Source organism: Onychostruthus taczanowskii, unplaced genomic scaffold, assembly GCF_017590055.1.
Source record: "Onychostruthus taczanowskii isolate IOZ18803 unplaced genomic scaffold, ASM1759005v1 scaffold9, whole genome shotgun sequence".
Taxonomy (NCBI): Eukaryota; Metazoa; Chordata; class Aves; order Passeriformes; family Passeridae; genus Onychostruthus; species Onychostruthus taczanowskii.
Genome location: NW_024506993.1, coordinates 10,746,827 through 10,764,218, shown reverse-complemented (window position 1 = coordinate 10,764,218; position 17,392 = coordinate 10,746,827). Strand labels below are relative to the sequence as shown.

Genomic DNA, 17,392 nt, shown 5'->3' with positions numbered 1-17,392 from the left:
CCCCCGCCTTGCAGTCTTGAGCAAGGGATGAAGACTTTTTATAATGCCATGTGTGGGGATTGATGCTGCAGGATCACAGGAGACTTCTGACATGGTGGGAGTTCTTGAAAGGCAAAACTAGTGCCTGGCACCTTCTAACTCCTCTCTCTCCTCTCCTCCATCCCCCTGTCCCACAGGAATGTGCTGGGGAACCACTCTTCATGCTCTACTGTGCCATCAAGCAGCAGATGGAGAAGGGACCCATTGATGCCATCACAGGAGAGGCTCGCTACTCCCTCAGTGAGGACAAGCTCATCCGGCAGCAGATTGACTACAAAATGCTGGTTAGTGCAAGGAGAAGCTTCAGGGGTACTGGTGCTTGCCAGGACTGCCAGGTCCTATTTAACGAGATCTTGGAGGCACACAAAATACTTTTAGAGACAGTTTTGTCTGTTGTTCTCTCCAGCATTCCTGGGGTGCCTCTCACCCTGTCTGAGTCGGGCCCATCTCAGACAAGGTCAGAAACAGGGCCTTTCCTTGGTAAGGTCTGCTGTTGCCATGGGCCCAAGGAAGCCAAACATGAACTCCATGAATCCTGCTCCATAACTTTCCAAGCAAACCCCTGGCAATGGCAGGTTTGGGTGGGAGATGCTGTTGAGCTTGTGCTATATGGATCTCATGTTTGGTGGGGATCAAAGTTAGAGCTTTGAGGTTGCTGCAGGAGATGGAGAGATACTTCTCGTCTTTCTTCTGAGCCATGTCCTCTGTCCAGCTAAATGATAGGCCAACCCTTCCCCCTGGCTGAGCCTGCAGCTGATTCTTCACCTGCAGCTCAGTCTCCACAGGGATGAGGAGTGGTGTGCCTGGGCATTGCTTGTTCTCAACAGGCTTTGCTGCACTGGGCATGGTTTGCTGGCCCAGGATTATTTTACTGACACTGTGCTTCCTTTCTCAGAATTGGAGGTTTGAGGGTGGCAGGGAGAGGTGGGGAAAGGGGAGCAGGAATGTGCCATGTGGCTACAACTCCACAGCAGCTCAGGAGGTGAGAAGACACAGCCTGTAGGCAGCTGTAGCCTTGTGTCCTTGGGCCTGCCTTTACAGCCAGTGTGCCACAGCCTCTCACTTAACCCTTTCTGACCCTGTGCAGACCCTCAACTGTGTGAACCCTGAGAATGAGAATGCCCCAGAGATTCCTGTCAAGGTGCTGAACTGCGACACCATCACGCAGGTGAAGGAGAAGCTGCTGGATGCTGTCTACAAGGGTGTGCCCTATTCCCAGAGACCCAAAGCTGGAGACATGGACCTGGGTAAGAGAGAGGCCAAGCACTTCCCTGTGGGGAACAGGGATGTGACTAAGAGCAGAAGTGCCGATAAATCTGTGCAGGGCAGGAAAATCAAAAGATTCTACAGAAGCACATTTGTGCTTCTTCAGTCCCCTTTTGCCATGCTGATGGCACTGACTGTGTGTGGGGAGCCCTGACATGAGAGTGTGGATCCTGCCAGTGGACGAGGTGAGGAGGAGAGCCCCCTTGGGTCTTCTGGGGTCTGAATTGCAGGCTTGAGGTCTTGAGATCCAAGGAGGCCAGCAATAGTTGAGAGCAGTGTTAATAGTCCTGTTCTTAAGGGGGAACAGGGGAATGGAGAGTAGCAAAGGTAACAGTCACCAGGGTCAAACTGGTGCTGTCTTTCCCTGAGTGAGTACTTGGATTTGTCCAGCACATGGACAGCCATCAGCCCTAGAGCTCAGAGAGGGGTGGGAGGCCTCTTAAGCTGGTGCCTTGGAACTGTGCTTGTACCCTTGCCTTAGCTTTGTGCTCCTACTATCCACTAACCATGAGCCCTTCTCCCTCATGGGGACAGAGTGGCGGCAGGGCAGGATGGCCCGCATCATACTGCAGGATGAAGATGTCACCACAAAGATTGACAATGACTGGAAGAGGCTGAACACCCTGGCCCACTACCAGGTAAGTCTGTCCATGATGGAGAACAAGGAGCAGTCACCAGCTGCTTTGAGCTTCAGCATCTTTTCTTCCTCCTCAGCTTGGTCAGAGCCTGGGCTCAGCTCTCCAGGGCCATGGTCAGGAGGTCTGTGGTTACTTTCCTGCCTACACCTCTTGTTTGTGGCCCTTTTAAATGGGGTATTTCCAGGGTCATAGAGTCTGTTTCCCACTCTGACCTTACTCTGCTGTTTTCATGCTGAGCTTTCTGGTGTGTTCCTGTTCTTCCCCTTCCCCCTGCTGTCACAGAGATATGTCAGGCTCCTGTGCTGGAGATGATGTCCCTGGGGTGGTGGCAGTGTCACTGCATCTGTCTGGGGCTGGTTTCTCCCTGTGCCTCTCTGGTGTGGCAGCCTGCTCAGTCCATTTCTGCCCACAGGTGACAGATGGCTCCTCAGTAGCCCTGGTGCCCAAGCAGAACTCAGCATACAACATCTCCAACTCCTCCACCTTCACCAAGTCACTCAGCAGATATGGTGAGTGCACATGGGCATCCTCTTCTGGGCTGACTGGGGAGGTGGCACTGGGCTGGGCATGTGCATCAAGTCACAGGGCAAGTGACTATAACTGTAACTCATGTGAACAAAATCCTCCAAACTCCCAGCTCTCCTGCATGGTGCTACTTATTCTAGTGTTGGAGAGAGAGCAGGTGCCCTCAGAGCCATCTTTCTTTGCAGTGTGTTGGGCTCAAGGGAAAAATGCAAATGTTAGATGGCTGCTGTTAAGGGATTCTTTCCCTTTTATTCCCCTGAAATCTAATTAAAATAAGCACAGAGGCACTTAGCACTTAAAAGAGCAGAGTTGAAGACTCCCACGAATGTACTGGCAGGTGTACTTCAGCCTTGGTTTGGAAGGGAATAGTGTGATCAGCTCAATGTGGCACAGGAAGCATCTGTGATCCTGGCACTTGCGTGCTGGGAGCAGGACAGGCTCTGCAGAATTCCTTCCATGCTTGTCCTCGCCCCTGTACATCAGCCAGGCTTGCACGTGGCCCAGCAGGCTGTGAGGATGGTCACAGCACAGCTCCCAGTGCATGGTGGCTGCAGAGGCTGAATCCCAAAGCTCCTGTGGAGGGAAGGGGGATGATGGGGCTGGTGGTGAGGCAGAGGTGGCAGGGTAGCAGCATGCCCTGTGCTTGCAGAGAGCATGCTGAGGACAGCCAGCAGCCCCGACAGCCTGCGCTCGCGGACCCCCATGATCACCCCCGACCTGGAGAGCGGCACAAAGCTCTGGCACCTGGTGAAGAACCACGACCACATGGACCAGCGGGAGGGTGACCGGGGCAGCAAGATGGTCTCCGAGATCTACCTGACCCGTCTGTTGGCCACCAAGGTACGGCCCAGAGACCCAGAGCTAGTGCCTGGCTTTGGAAATCTGGGAGGGAAGGGTAGTGATCTGGGTTGTCCAAAAGTGGTAAGCACTGCTCTTTTGTTAACGTCCTGCTCTAGCACAGGAAGAGGTCCTCATCTGCTCTCTTTTCTGAGCTGGAGGTGAAGGGTTTGTGTGTTGAAACCATCAGTGAATATCCCCTGAGTGGATTTTCCTGTTTGCTCTTTGCACCTTTTGGTGTTTTTACTGTTCCCTGTATCCTTGAGCAGCTGCTGGTCTGGAAAGCAAAAATGCTCTGGGGTAGGTGCCTCTGGTATTTGGGATAAAACTGCAGGACTGGTGATGTGGGAAGGCTGATTACCCCAGGCATTTGGCACTGCAGCAAGTTCCACTTCCCTCAGTGCATACAACACTTTTGTTTTGTATGGTGTTTTCCTTTGTATACTTTTAGCATGCCAGACCATACAGTGAAGGAGATACCTCATCACTGCAGTGTCTGTTTCCCAGTATAAACCACTGAGAACTAACCAGCAGGGTTACGCAGACTGTACCGTGCTGCTCATTCAGGTGTAGGAAAAGAAGTGAAATTGGTTAGAGGCTGACCATTAGTTAAAGACCCACCTCTCTGCTGGCCCAAGGTGTTGAGCAGCCTTTTTCTGTTTCTCCTCCCCAGGGCACCCTGCAGAAATTTGTGGATGACCTGTTTGAGACCATCTTTAGCACAGCTCACCGTGGGAGTGCACTGCCCCTCGCCATCAAATACATGTTTGATTTCCTGGATGAACAAGCTGATAAGCATCAGATCAATGATTATGATGTCAGGCACACCTGGAAGAGTAACTGGTAATGGAGAAGGACAGTGGGCTGGGGGGTGGGCTAACAACATCACAGCTTCCAATCCCTACCACAGGGAGCAGAAATATGAACCTGGAAATGATCCAGGACAAGAGAGGCCCATATCTCTGTATTTCGGGTGCGGGTAAATCCCTTGCATGCCTTCCTTCGCAGAAAAAATCCCAGGAATGCAGTGCTCCCTCAGCCCTTCCCCAGATCCCAAGCACCACGCTCCCCCTGATGGCTGCAGTGGCTGAGGGCTCTGTTCCCATCTCACCTTGGTCTCTCCATCCTCCGGGCTCCTCCAGGGCTGCCAGCCCCAATTCTCATCTCTGCTGTCCTGAAGGTGTTTCCACACTCCTTGCTGTCACTCAGCCGTGCCCAAACGAAGTCAGCACAGCTCTGCGTGCACATCCTCCCTGCCCCTGCCCGCAGAGCCAGCCCCTGCTCTGCTAATCGCTGGCTGAACGCTGGGGCGGGGCAGCTTGTGACACCTGGGTGCGTGCTGGGGCTCCGGCAGGTGCTGGCTCCTTAGCCCCCTTTGGCATTTTTCATTTCTGCTGCCTCACTGATTTCATCTCTCTGATTTTACTGTGACTGGAGACGGGTACGTATGTTCCCCGTGTCTGGCATTTGTTAAATGGCAGCCAAAACGCTTTTGTGCAGTTCAGTAACTGTTTGCAATTAGCAGGGCAGGAAAAGAAACATTTTTAAATGGAGTTGTGAGAGCACGGAAGCGCTTGGAACTGATTTATAACTCAGCTTTCTATATTAAAAGAAGGAGTGAAAGGCAAGGGAGGAAAAAAAACCCCACTCTTCAGGGGCTGGGCATGCAGGCTCTTGCATACTAATGCCTGTGCTTATCTCTGGGCGCTAATTCGACATGTGGAGCTAATTTCTCCAGGCCATTCCCTTCACAAATGAAATATGTACATGCACCCAGTACCCTCATTAGGAAAGTCCTGGGGAACAAAGTGTGTTTTCTTTAAGATAAAAGCATTCACTGAGAGTAGGTGCTGGGGGATGACAGAGTGAGGAGGATTTCTGATGGGGGAGGCTCTGAGGTGCTCCTAGCAGAGGAGAGGGGCAGCAGGATTGGGAAGTGGAGCCATGGAGGGTGGCACGTGTGTGTCAGTATGCAGCAAACAACCAGTCGATGGCTCGCCAGGAGACCTGCTGTCTCTACAGCTGAGAGCTTTATTTCCAGCATCTGAGGCCACCTAAATTTTTCTCTGGTGTTAAATGTGCTAATGAGTCCCTTGAGGAGTCCAGCTAACTCCCTCCTCTGCCACGGGAGATGTGTGAAATGCCACACAGCACCTTCAAAGAGATTATTAATGTCAGAGAAAGGGACCGTGTCTGGTTTGACCCACGGGCTCAGCAAAGTCTCTTCAGTGACAGTGGATCCTTGGGGAAACCACAGATCTGCACTGTCCTGGTTTGCCTTTGGGGATCTTGGCAGTGCTGAGGAATTTCTTCATGGAGAACTGCAGCCTTTTTTGGGGTGGGCAGGGGAGAATTGCCATTTACCCAGGCTGTTTGCATCCCTGGAATGCTGGGAAAAGCAACCTGCCCAATTCTGGGTCATGGAAAGCTCCTTCTCTCCAACTGGATGTGCATGTATGTTCCAGCTGCCCTGCAGGGTGGGCTTCAGGTGCTGACTCCTATTTCCTTCATCCCTCAGTCTACCTCTACGTTTTTGGGTGAATGTGATTAAGAACCCCCAGTTTGTGTTCGACATTCACAAGAACAGTATTACTGATGCCTGCCTATCCGTGGTGGCTCAGACATTCATGGACTCCTGCTCAACTTCTGAGCACAAGCTAGGAAAGGACTCTCCCTCCAACAAACTACTGTATGCCAAGGACATCCCCAACTACAAGAGCTGGGTAGAAAGGTGAGTAGACTGGGCAATAGCTCCTTGCTTCTCCTGGGGGACATGCAGTGGATGCTCATGGGTGTGGGGATGTGGGTTGTTGGAGGGCTCCTCTTGGTAGCTGACTGAAGCAGGACTGTACAATGCTTGCAGAAAGTGGTCCTCTTGTTTGGGGGATGATGCTTTCTCATGATTGTCTCCTGGAATGAGTTTGCAATGACTGTTTTAAAGAGCTGTTTGTGACTTGCTTAAGGGGTGCTAAAAGCAACCTCCACTATTAGGCTGTCTGATGTTTTCTGTTGTAAAAACTTGGTCTGTACTAGGGAATTACTAACACCTCGCTTGATTGCTTTTGAAGAGCAGTGAGAACTCAGCCTTGGACTAGAGAAGTGCTTTTTTTGTATCACAACAATACATGCAGGTTTTGCTGAAATGCTTGAAAATTATCATTTCCCAGTGCTCAGGCTACAGTCTCTGTGCTGAGGAGAGGGAGAGGAGCAGGTCCCCTGACACCTTCCAACACCCTCCACCTTCCCTGTTAGGTGAGGAGAGATGTCCCTCTGTCCTGCTGAATTAATGTAGTGTTAAAGGTTCAGGGTTTGAATGAGACTGATTGCAAATTGATGCACTCAGGCATAATGCTGTGTTTAGCTTTATCCTTTTGGGAGAGAAACCTAGGAGATGTCCTCCAAAGCCCTCTAAACAGAGCTATGGTTAAAATGTTGCCATCTTGTAAAGTGGAACTTCATGAAACTTAAAAAATGGCAGATTTCAGGTTGCTGTTGCAACTTTTCCTTGGTGATGATGTGCTGGGCTAAAGATTATTCATTTTTCATAACTGAGGGCCCTTTTTCAGCATCTTGACCAAATACAGAATGAGCTAAATGAAGGATGTCCAGACAACAGTAAATATCATATTCTCTTGTTTGTAAGGGTGGAACTGTGTAGCCTAAATCATCCTTGGGTACTCACTTGGACACAGATATTTTTGTTGCACCATTGGCACGCTTGCTGTTTCGCAGGCAAGTACAAAGACAAGTGTCTTCCCTCGAGGAAGGGAGGGCTTGGATCAGAAGGAAAGGTGCCCCTGAAATATGATGCCTGAGATGAGAGATGAGCTGCATTGTAATAGGAGGAAGTTCTTTGCAGGGGACTGGATGGGGCTTTGGAGTGGGGTCCCGTAGGAACAGCACAAGCTTCATAAGGTGAATTTCTCTGACCTTGCCATCTCTATGACAAAAATATTCAGCTCTCTGTATGTGCCTGGAAGAAAAAAGGTATAAAACCATTTCAGAGTTAAACATTGGTCTAGACATTCTGCGTCCCTGGGGAGGAGGTGGGAGATCTCAGTGGTGACAGATGTACCTGCCATTGCTTACCTCTGCTATGGTCCCAGAGGCAGATGAGCAGGGGGCAGAGATGTCCTGTGCAGGGGGTGACTATGTCTACTACTGTTCCTCTACTGCAGGGATTTGTGGCATAATCAGCATTTCTGGCTTTTGGCAGAGTCACAAAGCTTTGCAGAGGAGGGACGGGAGTGGTGCGGGGGTGGCTGAGTGGGACTGCCAGTCCCAACAGCAGGTCTGTCTGCTGCTGTGGCTCAGGCACCAGCTGAAAAAAGGGCATCCTGCCAATATGAGGCAGGAATAGCACAAGGAAGGGCTTAGGAAGAGGGAAACCTGGAGAAACCCAAGGGGACCACTGCTGGGGTCAGAGGTGTCCACTGGAAATGGATGGTGTGACTGGAATCTTGGTCCATGTGAGCCATGCACACTTGTATTGAAAAATGATGTTTTCTTCCCATCCTATGTGTCATGATAACACCCGGAGCGTGAAACTGCTGCTTTAGGAGATGTCACTCTGGGGTGTGAGATATCTCTAGGGGTGTAGGAGATGCTTGGTTTAGTCAGAGGTCCTCACCTCAGACCACTGCTCTCCTGGCAGCATCCAGAAATTCTCTTGCATGATTTTCAGGATATGAATGAGCCTCTTTGTAAAAACTGCCCAAGTAGTTTATCACTAGCTGAGTTCAGTGCAGTGGGATGGAGTGGATCCTCATATTCATCTTCTCAAGTGGTCTTGCTGCCATCTGCTCCTACCCAAGTGCTTCAGCAGTGTTCCATCTCAGCATTCAGCTAAGTGATGCTAATCACTGTACCAGAAACTTTACCAAGTGGGGAGTCATGAGGAGCAGAGCAAACCTGAGAGAGGCTGGCGCTCTGTATTTCCAGGTGGAAATGCTGGTTATACTGCTGCCCGGGAGCAGCCAGAGCTTGTTTGTTGTGGGTGGGGTTGCTTTTAAAACGAGGCCTGTGGACAAAACCCTCGTTTCCAAAAAGTCCTCAGCAGTCAGTCCACTGGTGTGTCTGCTTGGTGTCTGCAGGAGAGTTTCTCCTGCTGTAATGGGATGCTGCAGCTTTGTCCTCTCAGGGCTGTGATCAAAATCCTGTTGGATATTCTGTTTTTCCACTGCCACAGCACGTGTATTGCTGCAGGGGCAGGATGTCACCTTGTCATGTGTTCACAACTCAAGTATTTAATTGAATGCAAAGGGACATGGTTGGCTTTAGGGGCATGGTGACCTTAGGAGAGTGGTAGCAAAACCTTGTGTGTTATTGCAGGTGTGGAGGGTCCTAGTGCATGTAGTTTGGTGGAAAAACATGCCAATGGGATGGGAAGGACAAAAAATGTGTAGTTTAGGAGAGGATGGAAAATCCCTTAGAGCAAGATTGCTTGGCTTCCCAGCATGGTGAGCAGAATTGGACTGAGCTGGGTGCTGCTCCATCAGGACCACATTCCTAAGAGTGCTGACTGCTCTGTGGAGTGTTCAGAGACCTCTTAGTGAGCAGTGCTAAAATGGGTGATTGTATGTCACTGCTTGGAGGAAAGATGCTCTTCACTTGCCTTTCCTTGGTTGTTCTCTGTGACCATCGTGGCAGGGACCCATCTCTTCCTGTCTGTCCCTATTTCTGACCCACTCCTCTGTTCCTCCCTGGCAGATATTATGCAGATATAGCTAAAATGCCAGCGATCAGTGACCAGGACATGAGCGCGTACCTGGCGGAGCAGTCACGGTTACACCTCAGCCAGTTCAACAGCATGAGTGCCCTGCACGAGATCTACTCCTACATCACCAAGTACAAGGATGAGGTAAGATGTGGTGAGGCAGAGTCAGGCCTGAGCTGCCACTTCAGTCTTTTTGTCCTTGTTTCTGCAGTCCCCTGCTTTTTCCTATAGAAAACTACACTGTGAAATGTGGAATAGTAACATATTCCATGTCTGTGCTTGGGCTGCTGGAGAAGGAAAGGTTTGGGAGGCATGAAGCCAGGAGCTGGAGTGGGCAGTGCTCATTCCTCATATTTTCTGCATTGAGTAATGTGGGAAACACCTATTTTTCTATGCATTTGGCACATGAGTTCCATGAGGCTGCAGAGTTCCCAGCATTATCTCAGTGTGCTTCCCCTATCCACTGTCATCAATCCTGCACCATGGTGGTACCATTGCTGTGGAACTGTACAGGTGGTGTTTGGCTTCTCTCCCCAGGAATCTTAGAGGATGTGGTGGCCTCTCCAGTGCTTGTTTTGTGAATGTCAGTAAGGATGGTTAAGAACTCCTCTGTTGTAGTTGATACAAATTAATTTCTCAAAACTCTGCTCAAATCCACAGCCTACATCTTATTAAAGCAATAAAATATGTAACTACAGTAAAATATAGGTCTATTCCCATAGCAGGATAATACAGATTTTATTGTCCCAATAAAGGGGTTGATGACTATATTTGAACAGTGGCTAATTTAGGTGACAGAGTGCCAGAACATCTTCCCTCTCAGAGCCAGGAGAGGAAATGGGGTGCCTGTTGTACCATGCAGCAATCCAAAGAGACTTCTCCCAGTACCTCTTTGAGATGTGAATTTAAGGGGTCCATGGGAAAGTTGTAGCAGACCTGGCTTGTGGGTTTAAGGTCAGCACTGGGATCATGGTGGCCAATATCCTGTGGAACTCAGTGCTTTACAGGAGGGAAGAGGAGATCCTGGCTTTCCTGGTTCTTGGGAAGATGCTGTGGTGGTCACCATGCATGGGCTGACCATGAAGGGGTCTGGGGTTTTACAGTTTGCACACAGTTCTGTGACTACCATGAGAGTGAAAGTGGAGCAGTCTGGAAGATCTAGATTTGCTGTGGTCCAGCTATCATCCCTGAGCCATCATCCAGTGCTCACTTCCTCCAGGCTAAAAGTCCCACAATCCTTAAATAAATCCTCCAAGTCCTGGGCAAGAGCATGGAGGTGACCATGTGAGATGAACCCATGGCACTAATGAGCTGCTCTTAAGGTCCTCTTCTTGCCTGCCAACAGCAGCCTGACATCTGTTGAGTGTCTTGCTGTTGCCTGCTCTCTGAGCATCACAAGTGTGTTCACAGCTCTCAGGAACTTCTTTTATTATTTGTAATGGGATTAATAAATCGCAGCTGTTCCCTTTGTTTGTTTTCATCATTAAGCACAATTATATGCAGCCCGATTGCACCCTCTTTGATGCAAAATGGGAGAGAATAATTTTTCCTGTTGTTCAGTGCAATAATATGCTGTCATTGGCTGTGAATGAAAATCATAATTAATTTTCATTTAGGTACTTGCATCTTGGTAATCAGTGGTCCTGGCTCCTTACAGCAGGTGACAAACCTGGGTGTCTCTACACTCAGCACAGGTTTCCTTTGACTGCATTGTTTCCGTAAAGGTGAGATAAGAGAGGAGTAGATAAAGGCATGGGCAGTTTGGGAATCATTTGGCACCTCAGCATTCCAGGATATACTGCTCTCTGGCTGGGAGAGGCAGAGGAGGCAGGTAGGGGGACTAGGCTTCCCTTCACTTCTCTGACCAATCTCATTTGCTTCCAGCTCAAGCACCTTTCAGGCACGTGGGGTTTTGATTTCTGTGTGTCACTACAGGTATTTTACTCTGTGTGTATAATGAGGGCTGAGAGCATCTGTGGAGATGGATGGGGGGGAGTGCTCCCAGTAGCAGGTTTGTGGCAGAATCTATGAGTTCTTCCCAGTCCAGCTGCTGCCCTGGGATGTTGCTGCCAGGGGAGATAAATCAGATGTGTCCAGCTGATGCTGGTGATTTTCCCCCTCCTCAGAAGCTGATACCAGTGCCCAGATGTAGCTTTCCTTTCTGTTTTGGGAGGAGACTCTCCATCAGGCATCACTTACTGCCCCAGGAGACAGGGGCCAGCCTGGTCCTGCCCCAAAGCAGCCTGGGGGAGCCCCAGTCTCTTGGTGGCCAGAGGCTGGTTGTGGCAGTGTGGTGCATGCTCCTTAGCATGCTCTGCCTTCCTCTCAACTTGCCAGCACTGCAGCAGCTCTTAATCAAAGGGAGCTGATTCCCCATTAAGAAGTTACCTGTAGGGCTCCTGATGGACTTTGCCTGCCTCCTAGTAAGTCTATTAATTATACAACAGTTGGTTTCCAATTATGCAGCCAATGAAATGGTTAATCAAGTCCCCTTTGACGGATGCCTTGATATATAATTGCAAAAAATTTGCTCTCTCAACTAGCTCACCCGAGGAGATGAGATTTCTGTCAGGTTTGTTTTTTTAAATCAGCTTTTCTGCTCTGCTGGCATGATGTTACTGAGACGAGACTCCTGGCTGCTGGGAGGGCAATTGCCCCTTTGTTTTACACTCTTACTCCCTTTTCCCTACTCTGAGTCTCATCCTCTTCGTTCCTGCTGCTGCTAGTCCTTCCCCAGCCCTGGGGGCATGGTCACATCTAGCCCAGGGCAGAGGACTGTCCCTCCAGCCTGCAGTCTGTCATCCTTATCAGCAGCTTGTTTAGAGAAAGGATTTCAAGGCAGGAAAGTCATTCTCACGTGTCTGTGGGTGCACCCCTTGAACAGGACTGGGGGCTCCCAGGCTTTGCTGGTGCATCTGTCTGATGTCCCCTTCCAGCACCCCTGTTGAGATGAAATGAGGCAGGTTTTAACACTGGTGGCAGCTGAAGCCTTGTGGATTTGGTGTTTTTGTGCATGTGGAACCAGTTCATGGTTTGATTGTGGTTTCTGAAACACAACCCCTACTTCCCTCAGGTGTTACAGGATTGTTGGAGTCACAGATGTGGCGGGAAGGTGTCGTTGGCTTGGATTTGGGGTTCACCCTCTGTTTGTGTTTTCTTCCTTTCCCCATTGCAGTTTGGCTCCTCGTTAGTCAGGCAGGTCCCGGGTGTCACTGCAGACCCTCTGGGGCTCCTGGTGGGCTCAGTTTGTGGATGGCACCACTCACAGCGGTGTCTTGCACTTCCTTTGGCCCTGTTGGGGCGCTCAGTTTGTGGATGGCACCACTCACAGCGGTGTCTTTCACCTTGCGCTTCCTTTGGCCCTGTTGGGGCACAAGAACACTTCCCATGGGGCCACATCCCCGTGTCCCGATGCCATCAAAGAGCCAGCGGGCCACAAGGAGCCGCTTTGGGTAGAAGGGCACCTCCTCACTGCCTCTCCTCCCCTCTCTCCCCAGATTTTAGCTGCGCTGGAGAAGGATGAGCAGGCCCGGAGGCAGCGGCTGCGGAGTAAGCTGGAGCAGGCGATCGACACAATGGCCTTAAGCAGCTGAGAAGGCGGCGGCGGCGCCAGCGTCCGGCAGCGGGGCGGCAGGATGAACGGACAGACGGACAGATGGACGGACGGACAGAGGGAGGGAGGGTGGAAGGACCGGCCAGCGGCAGCCGCGGGCACAAGACTTTGGGGCTGGGAGCGGCCGGGCCCGCGGGAGCCGCCGCGCCTCCGCACGCTTCCCACGGACACACGGAGAAACCTCGCGCTTTAGCGGAACAAACCACAAACCCCGACGACGGCAGCAGCGTCGATGGAACTCCCTGACCCACAGACAAACCCCCCGGTCCAAGCGGGATGCAGCAGGGGCCTGGCAGAGAGGCCGTGCGGGCGGAGGAGAAGGGGATCCTGCCCCACGGACCTGCTGGGCGGCCCTTGCCTGGGCAGAGCCCCTGAGCCCACACGGAAGGAGGGTCGGGACCGCGGGGCTTTCTAGGAAGGCGTTTGGATGTTGTTGTTACTTTGGTGAAGGGAGGGTGGGTGGGCTCCTATTTTTACTGTACTTGACTTGCTCTCCCTTCCTTCCCCCCAGCTGTCCACCCCCTCTCCTCCTCCTCCTCTTCTCTTTTTCTGTCTCTGCCCCCTTCTCTCTCTCTCTCTGGCCTTCTGCCACTAGTGTTAACTGCTATATTTGCACAATTTACATGAGACAAACAAAATTTTTAATTTAAAGGGAAAAAAATTATAACAAAAAATGGGAGGGGAAAAAATATTCTGAATTTTTTGCAACAAACTAACAAAAACGATTTTAAGAGATAAGCTAAAGGACTGATGCTGGGGAGATTTGGGGTTGGGGCTTTAGGGGTGGGCAGGAAAGGGAGCTTTGATATTTCTAAAATACGTCCTGTGCCATGTTTTATTTGAATGTTGTTTAGTGCGAAAAAAAAAATTGAAGAAAAAAAAAGTTGGGAGTTTTGTTAGCTGGATAGATGCTGTTATTTTAATGCTGCTGAGTGGTTCTGGAGGTCAAAATCAGAGAGGAAGGAAGATCCCAAGGCTGGTTTTTCTTTTCCTGGGTGATTGCTGAGGGATGGTTGGTGTTTTGTTGAGCTTGTCCTTGTTTTCCCGGTTGGGTGGCCGTGGGGTTGCCTGGGCAGTGCTGCCTGCTCCTACCTGTCCTGGGATGATGTGGGGTGGAGAATGGCTGTGGGGCCTTGGGGGCTGTCAGGAGGGTTGATGCAGAGCCAGCCTGGCTTTTTGTGTCAGATTCTTTGGCACTGGAGCCGCCTTAACAAAGCCCCTTTAAGTTTATTTTTCCCCATCATCTTTTTGTGCTGATGCAGGGGAAGAAACCAGATCCCCAGCGAAAGGGGAGGCAGCTCCTCTGCACTCCTGACTGGGATCCGCCTGGCACACCCCACTGGGTTCCCAGCCCATGCAGGGACTGGGATTCTGGCTGCCGTGGGGCTGTCACCTGCTCTTCCACCTGGGGAGCCCAAACGTGTGCAGGACCTTCCACCCAAGACTGACCTTTCTTTCTCTGTCTTTTCCTTCTTTCTCCCCCTTTCTCTCCTCGCTGTCGCCCCATCTCCCCTCCGCTGCCTCTGCCCTGACAGGGCTTCGCTGGAGACCTGAGGTCTCTCCCTCAGCTTCCCCCTTGGAAATGTCAGTTCCTTGTGGGTTTGTGCTTTCCAGAGATGAAAAGGTGCTGAATGCTGCCCTGAATGGCAGCAGGTGACCAAAAACTTCCAAAAAAAAGAAAAAGAGCAAAACCCTTTCCTTTTCTGTACTGAAGCTCCTGTCACTGCCCAGGCCACAGCACATGGGGCCACACTGCCAGGAGCAGATAGCTGTCGAAATCCAAGTGGAGAGAAGCCCGGCTGATTTCTGTCCATTCCCTTAAATTGCAAGTTAAGGGGGGGAGAGGGAGAAATAATGAAGTTTTTAATTAAAAAAAAATAATAAAAGTGTGTATATATATATATGTGGTTACAATCTAATTCTCGTGCCCCAGTGGGGTGCTGTATAGTTAACTGAAGGAGAATTGAACAAATATAAAAATGAGATGAATTTACACAGCCAGTTAAAACAAAACAAACAACCACTGCAAAAAAAAAAGTTAAAAAAGGATACCAAATGGTGTGGAAGGAACTTCCAAGCCTTTCTCACCATGCAGAACAACCGTTTGAAGCCTGCACGTCTCTCATTATGTTGTAATTTTGTTTGGTTTTGTTTTGTTTTAATAAGGAGGGAAAGGAGAGAAGATGCTGATTAAAAAAAAGAAAAGAAAAGAAAAAAAAAGATGACAAAAGAATCCAACCACAACAGCAAAACTGTTTGAAAAAGAATTTATAATTGTTTCCCAAACCTATGAACCCTGAGCTGTCGCTGGATTTCTGAGAGCTGTGGGCTGTTGCATGACTGTGCTAGATTTTAGTCTGAGTTGATCTTTTTAAGAAACAGAAGAAAAAAACTCATAAAACAAAGAAACTGCGAGTATTGAATATTAGAGGTTTGTTTAGACCTGTTACCTAATTTTTTTTTAATTTGAAATTAATTTGCCACTTTCTTGTCCAAAAGAAAAAAAAAAACAGCAAAAAGAAATACTTTAGAGGTTCACATCTCAAATGTGGTACTTGGAGAGCCTTAAAGGACAGCTGTGTGCCCTGTGCTGGGGCCACTGCTGGCTGCCAGCATCTCTCTGGGTGCTCTGGTGGGACAGAACCCTCCAGGGGTCCTTTTGTAGGATTCACTGCTGCTGTGATGGGGTGGTGGGTGCCTGCAGCTCTCTTTGGTGCAAAACTTCTTCCTTGTGGCATTGCTGGCTGCGTGGTGCTGGTGGAGGTGCTGGAAATCGCCCGGAGGATGGCGGCAATGCATCGGTGATCACCGCGGTGTGATGGAAGGGGAGCGATGGCTTTGGGGTCTCTGTCCAGGACTGGAGTGGCTTCTGCCTGTTGTAGTGGTAAGAGTGTCTTGGGGAGCTTTGGTTGCTGTTGGGGCAGCCAAGCACATGGGTTTTGTGATGGTTGAGAGGGGATGGAGATGTGTTTCTAAGAACACCTCCCTGAAGATTTCCCTTTTGACACAGAGGGCTGGAAGCACTGTTAATTGCTGAGGTTTATTAGCCTGTAGCTTTCCCAGCACCAATGCTGTGGGTGCTCCCTCAGCCAGCCTGGAGGGACAGATGAGTTTTTTGGCCATGGTGGGTCTGAGATGGATTTGGGCAGCAGAGAGGCTCCTGGGGAGGTCATGCTGGGCAGGCTGGCAGTGCCATGGTGTGGCTCTGCTTTCTGGGCTCCCCTTGTGCTGTGACCTGGCTCTTCCAGCCCCCTGGTGATGCTGACTGCCCATAGTGTGATCCTTGGGATGAGTTCCCATTGGCTTCCTCCTGGAGAGTTTTGGGGTGTCTGTGGTTTGCTCCACTGAAGGGTACCCCAGCGGCTCCCCACTGCTCAGGGGTCCCCTTGCTGCCCCTAACAGGGAGTGTGCTGGTCAGCGAGGTGGGCACTGCAGTGCTGCCCGCAGCCTCTGGCGCTTCTTGGTGCTACCTTTGCCTTTCGCATGATGCCCAGCGTCCTTAATTGTGCCAGGCAGCTGCCCACCCTCCCTTGACCAGCCTGGTGGGGTCAGAACTGGCCCTGTCAGACCCTGCCTCGGAAGAGGGAAAGGTGTGGAGAAGCTGGGAAGCATGCACAAGCCTCCTCTTACTGCTGGTGTAGCCCGTGCCCCAGAGTGGGGTGAGATGGAGAAGCATCCCTTGTTGTGAGCCTGCATTTCTGGGCACTCCTGCTCTGGCCCCCCACCAGAGGCAGCTGGACCATGCAAGCTGATCCCCCACCACTGCAAACAAGGGGGTCCCTCCCTGCTCTCGTTGCCTTTTGCTTCAGTTTGGGGTTTAAAAACGTGCAGTCCAGCCTGGAAGTGTCTCCCCTAGCAGGAGCCCCGTGTCACGCCCAGAGCTGGCCCCAGCCTGGGGACGGGGAGCAGGGGGACACTGGGGGGACCCCCGCAGGCTCACCCGCTCCCGACCAAAGCGCACAACAAGCTGTCCTTTAAGGAAGCAGGGGGAAACCCAAGGCGGACCCGGCGGGAGGCAGAGAATTCTAATAGTTTTAGAAAATTAAATGGGGAAAAAAAGAATCACACTCCGGAGTCCTGATTCCCTTTCTGTGATTGTTTCAGACTTGAAGCAACAGGCCAGCGTGGCTGGTCAAGCGCCCTTTGATCGTGTAAATATCCTGCTATTTCCTATTTTAATGTTCTTCAGATTTAGTACTTGTAAATAAACACATGCATCAAGGAGAGATTAAACATTTTTGCTAAAGCTGGTGTTTTGCCTGTGTTTTTGGGGGTGATGTGCATGGAGCAGGCAGCTTTGGGAGCAGGGGGCAAATCCGTGGCTGTGCCGGGAGGATGTGATGCAAAATAGCATCATGATGTGCCAGCAATACGGTGCATGTGTGGGTGTGGGGGTCCTGAGGTGTGGTTGTTAACGCTCACCAAAGGAGCTCCAGACGCTCACAGGGCGGTTTACGTGGCTTCCCCATCAGCCCCTTTCCTGGGTGGCTCATGTTAAATTGCTTTAAACCTCTTGATTTTACTCGTTGCCTTTCAAACTGCTCGGAGCTGCTGATCAGACGCAGAGGAGCTGAACCTGCCATGCTGCAAGCAGAGAGAGGTGGATACCTGCCTGACTCTTCTGCCACTCCCTGGGATCCACAGGAACTGACCAGGGCTGGGGCAGCTTCACTTCTACACCTCGGACATCCTGGCCTTTCCTCCCATGGGACATAACAGGGTGACAGCACAAGTGTTTGGGAGGAAGTACACGGTGCT

The 17,392-nt window shown here is 50.8% G+C and overlaps 1 protein-coding gene across 4 annotated transcripts in view; it reads left to right on the top strand.

The window, feature by feature from the left end:
- The window catches only part of PLXNA1 (plexin A1), a 115,624-nt gene extending 98,744 nt beyond the window's left edge, over window positions 1-16,880 (top strand). For all 4 annotated transcript variants that reach the window (XM_041425561.1, XM_041425557.1, XM_041425559.1 and 1 more), the window contains exons 24-32: window positions 177-323; window positions 1,127-1,286; window positions 1,840-1,943; window positions 2,356-2,452; window positions 3,118-3,308; window positions 3,979-4,148; window positions 5,824-6,036; window positions 9,015-9,165; window positions 12,519-16,880. In XM_041425561.1, coding sequence (XP_041281495.1) covers window positions 177-323; window positions 1,127-1,286; window positions 1,840-1,943; window positions 2,356-2,452; window positions 3,118-3,308; window positions 3,979-4,148; window positions 5,824-6,036; window positions 9,015-9,165; window positions 12,519-12,614 — 1,329 coding nt within the window. In that variant the 3' untranslated portion in view covers window positions 12,615-16,880. The remainder of the gene's footprint in view (window positions 1-176; window positions 324-1,126; window positions 1,287-1,839; window positions 1,944-2,355; window positions 2,453-3,117; window positions 3,309-3,978; window positions 4,149-5,823; window positions 6,037-9,014; window positions 9,166-12,518) is intronic.
- Window positions 16,881-17,392: the final 512 nt, after the last annotated feature.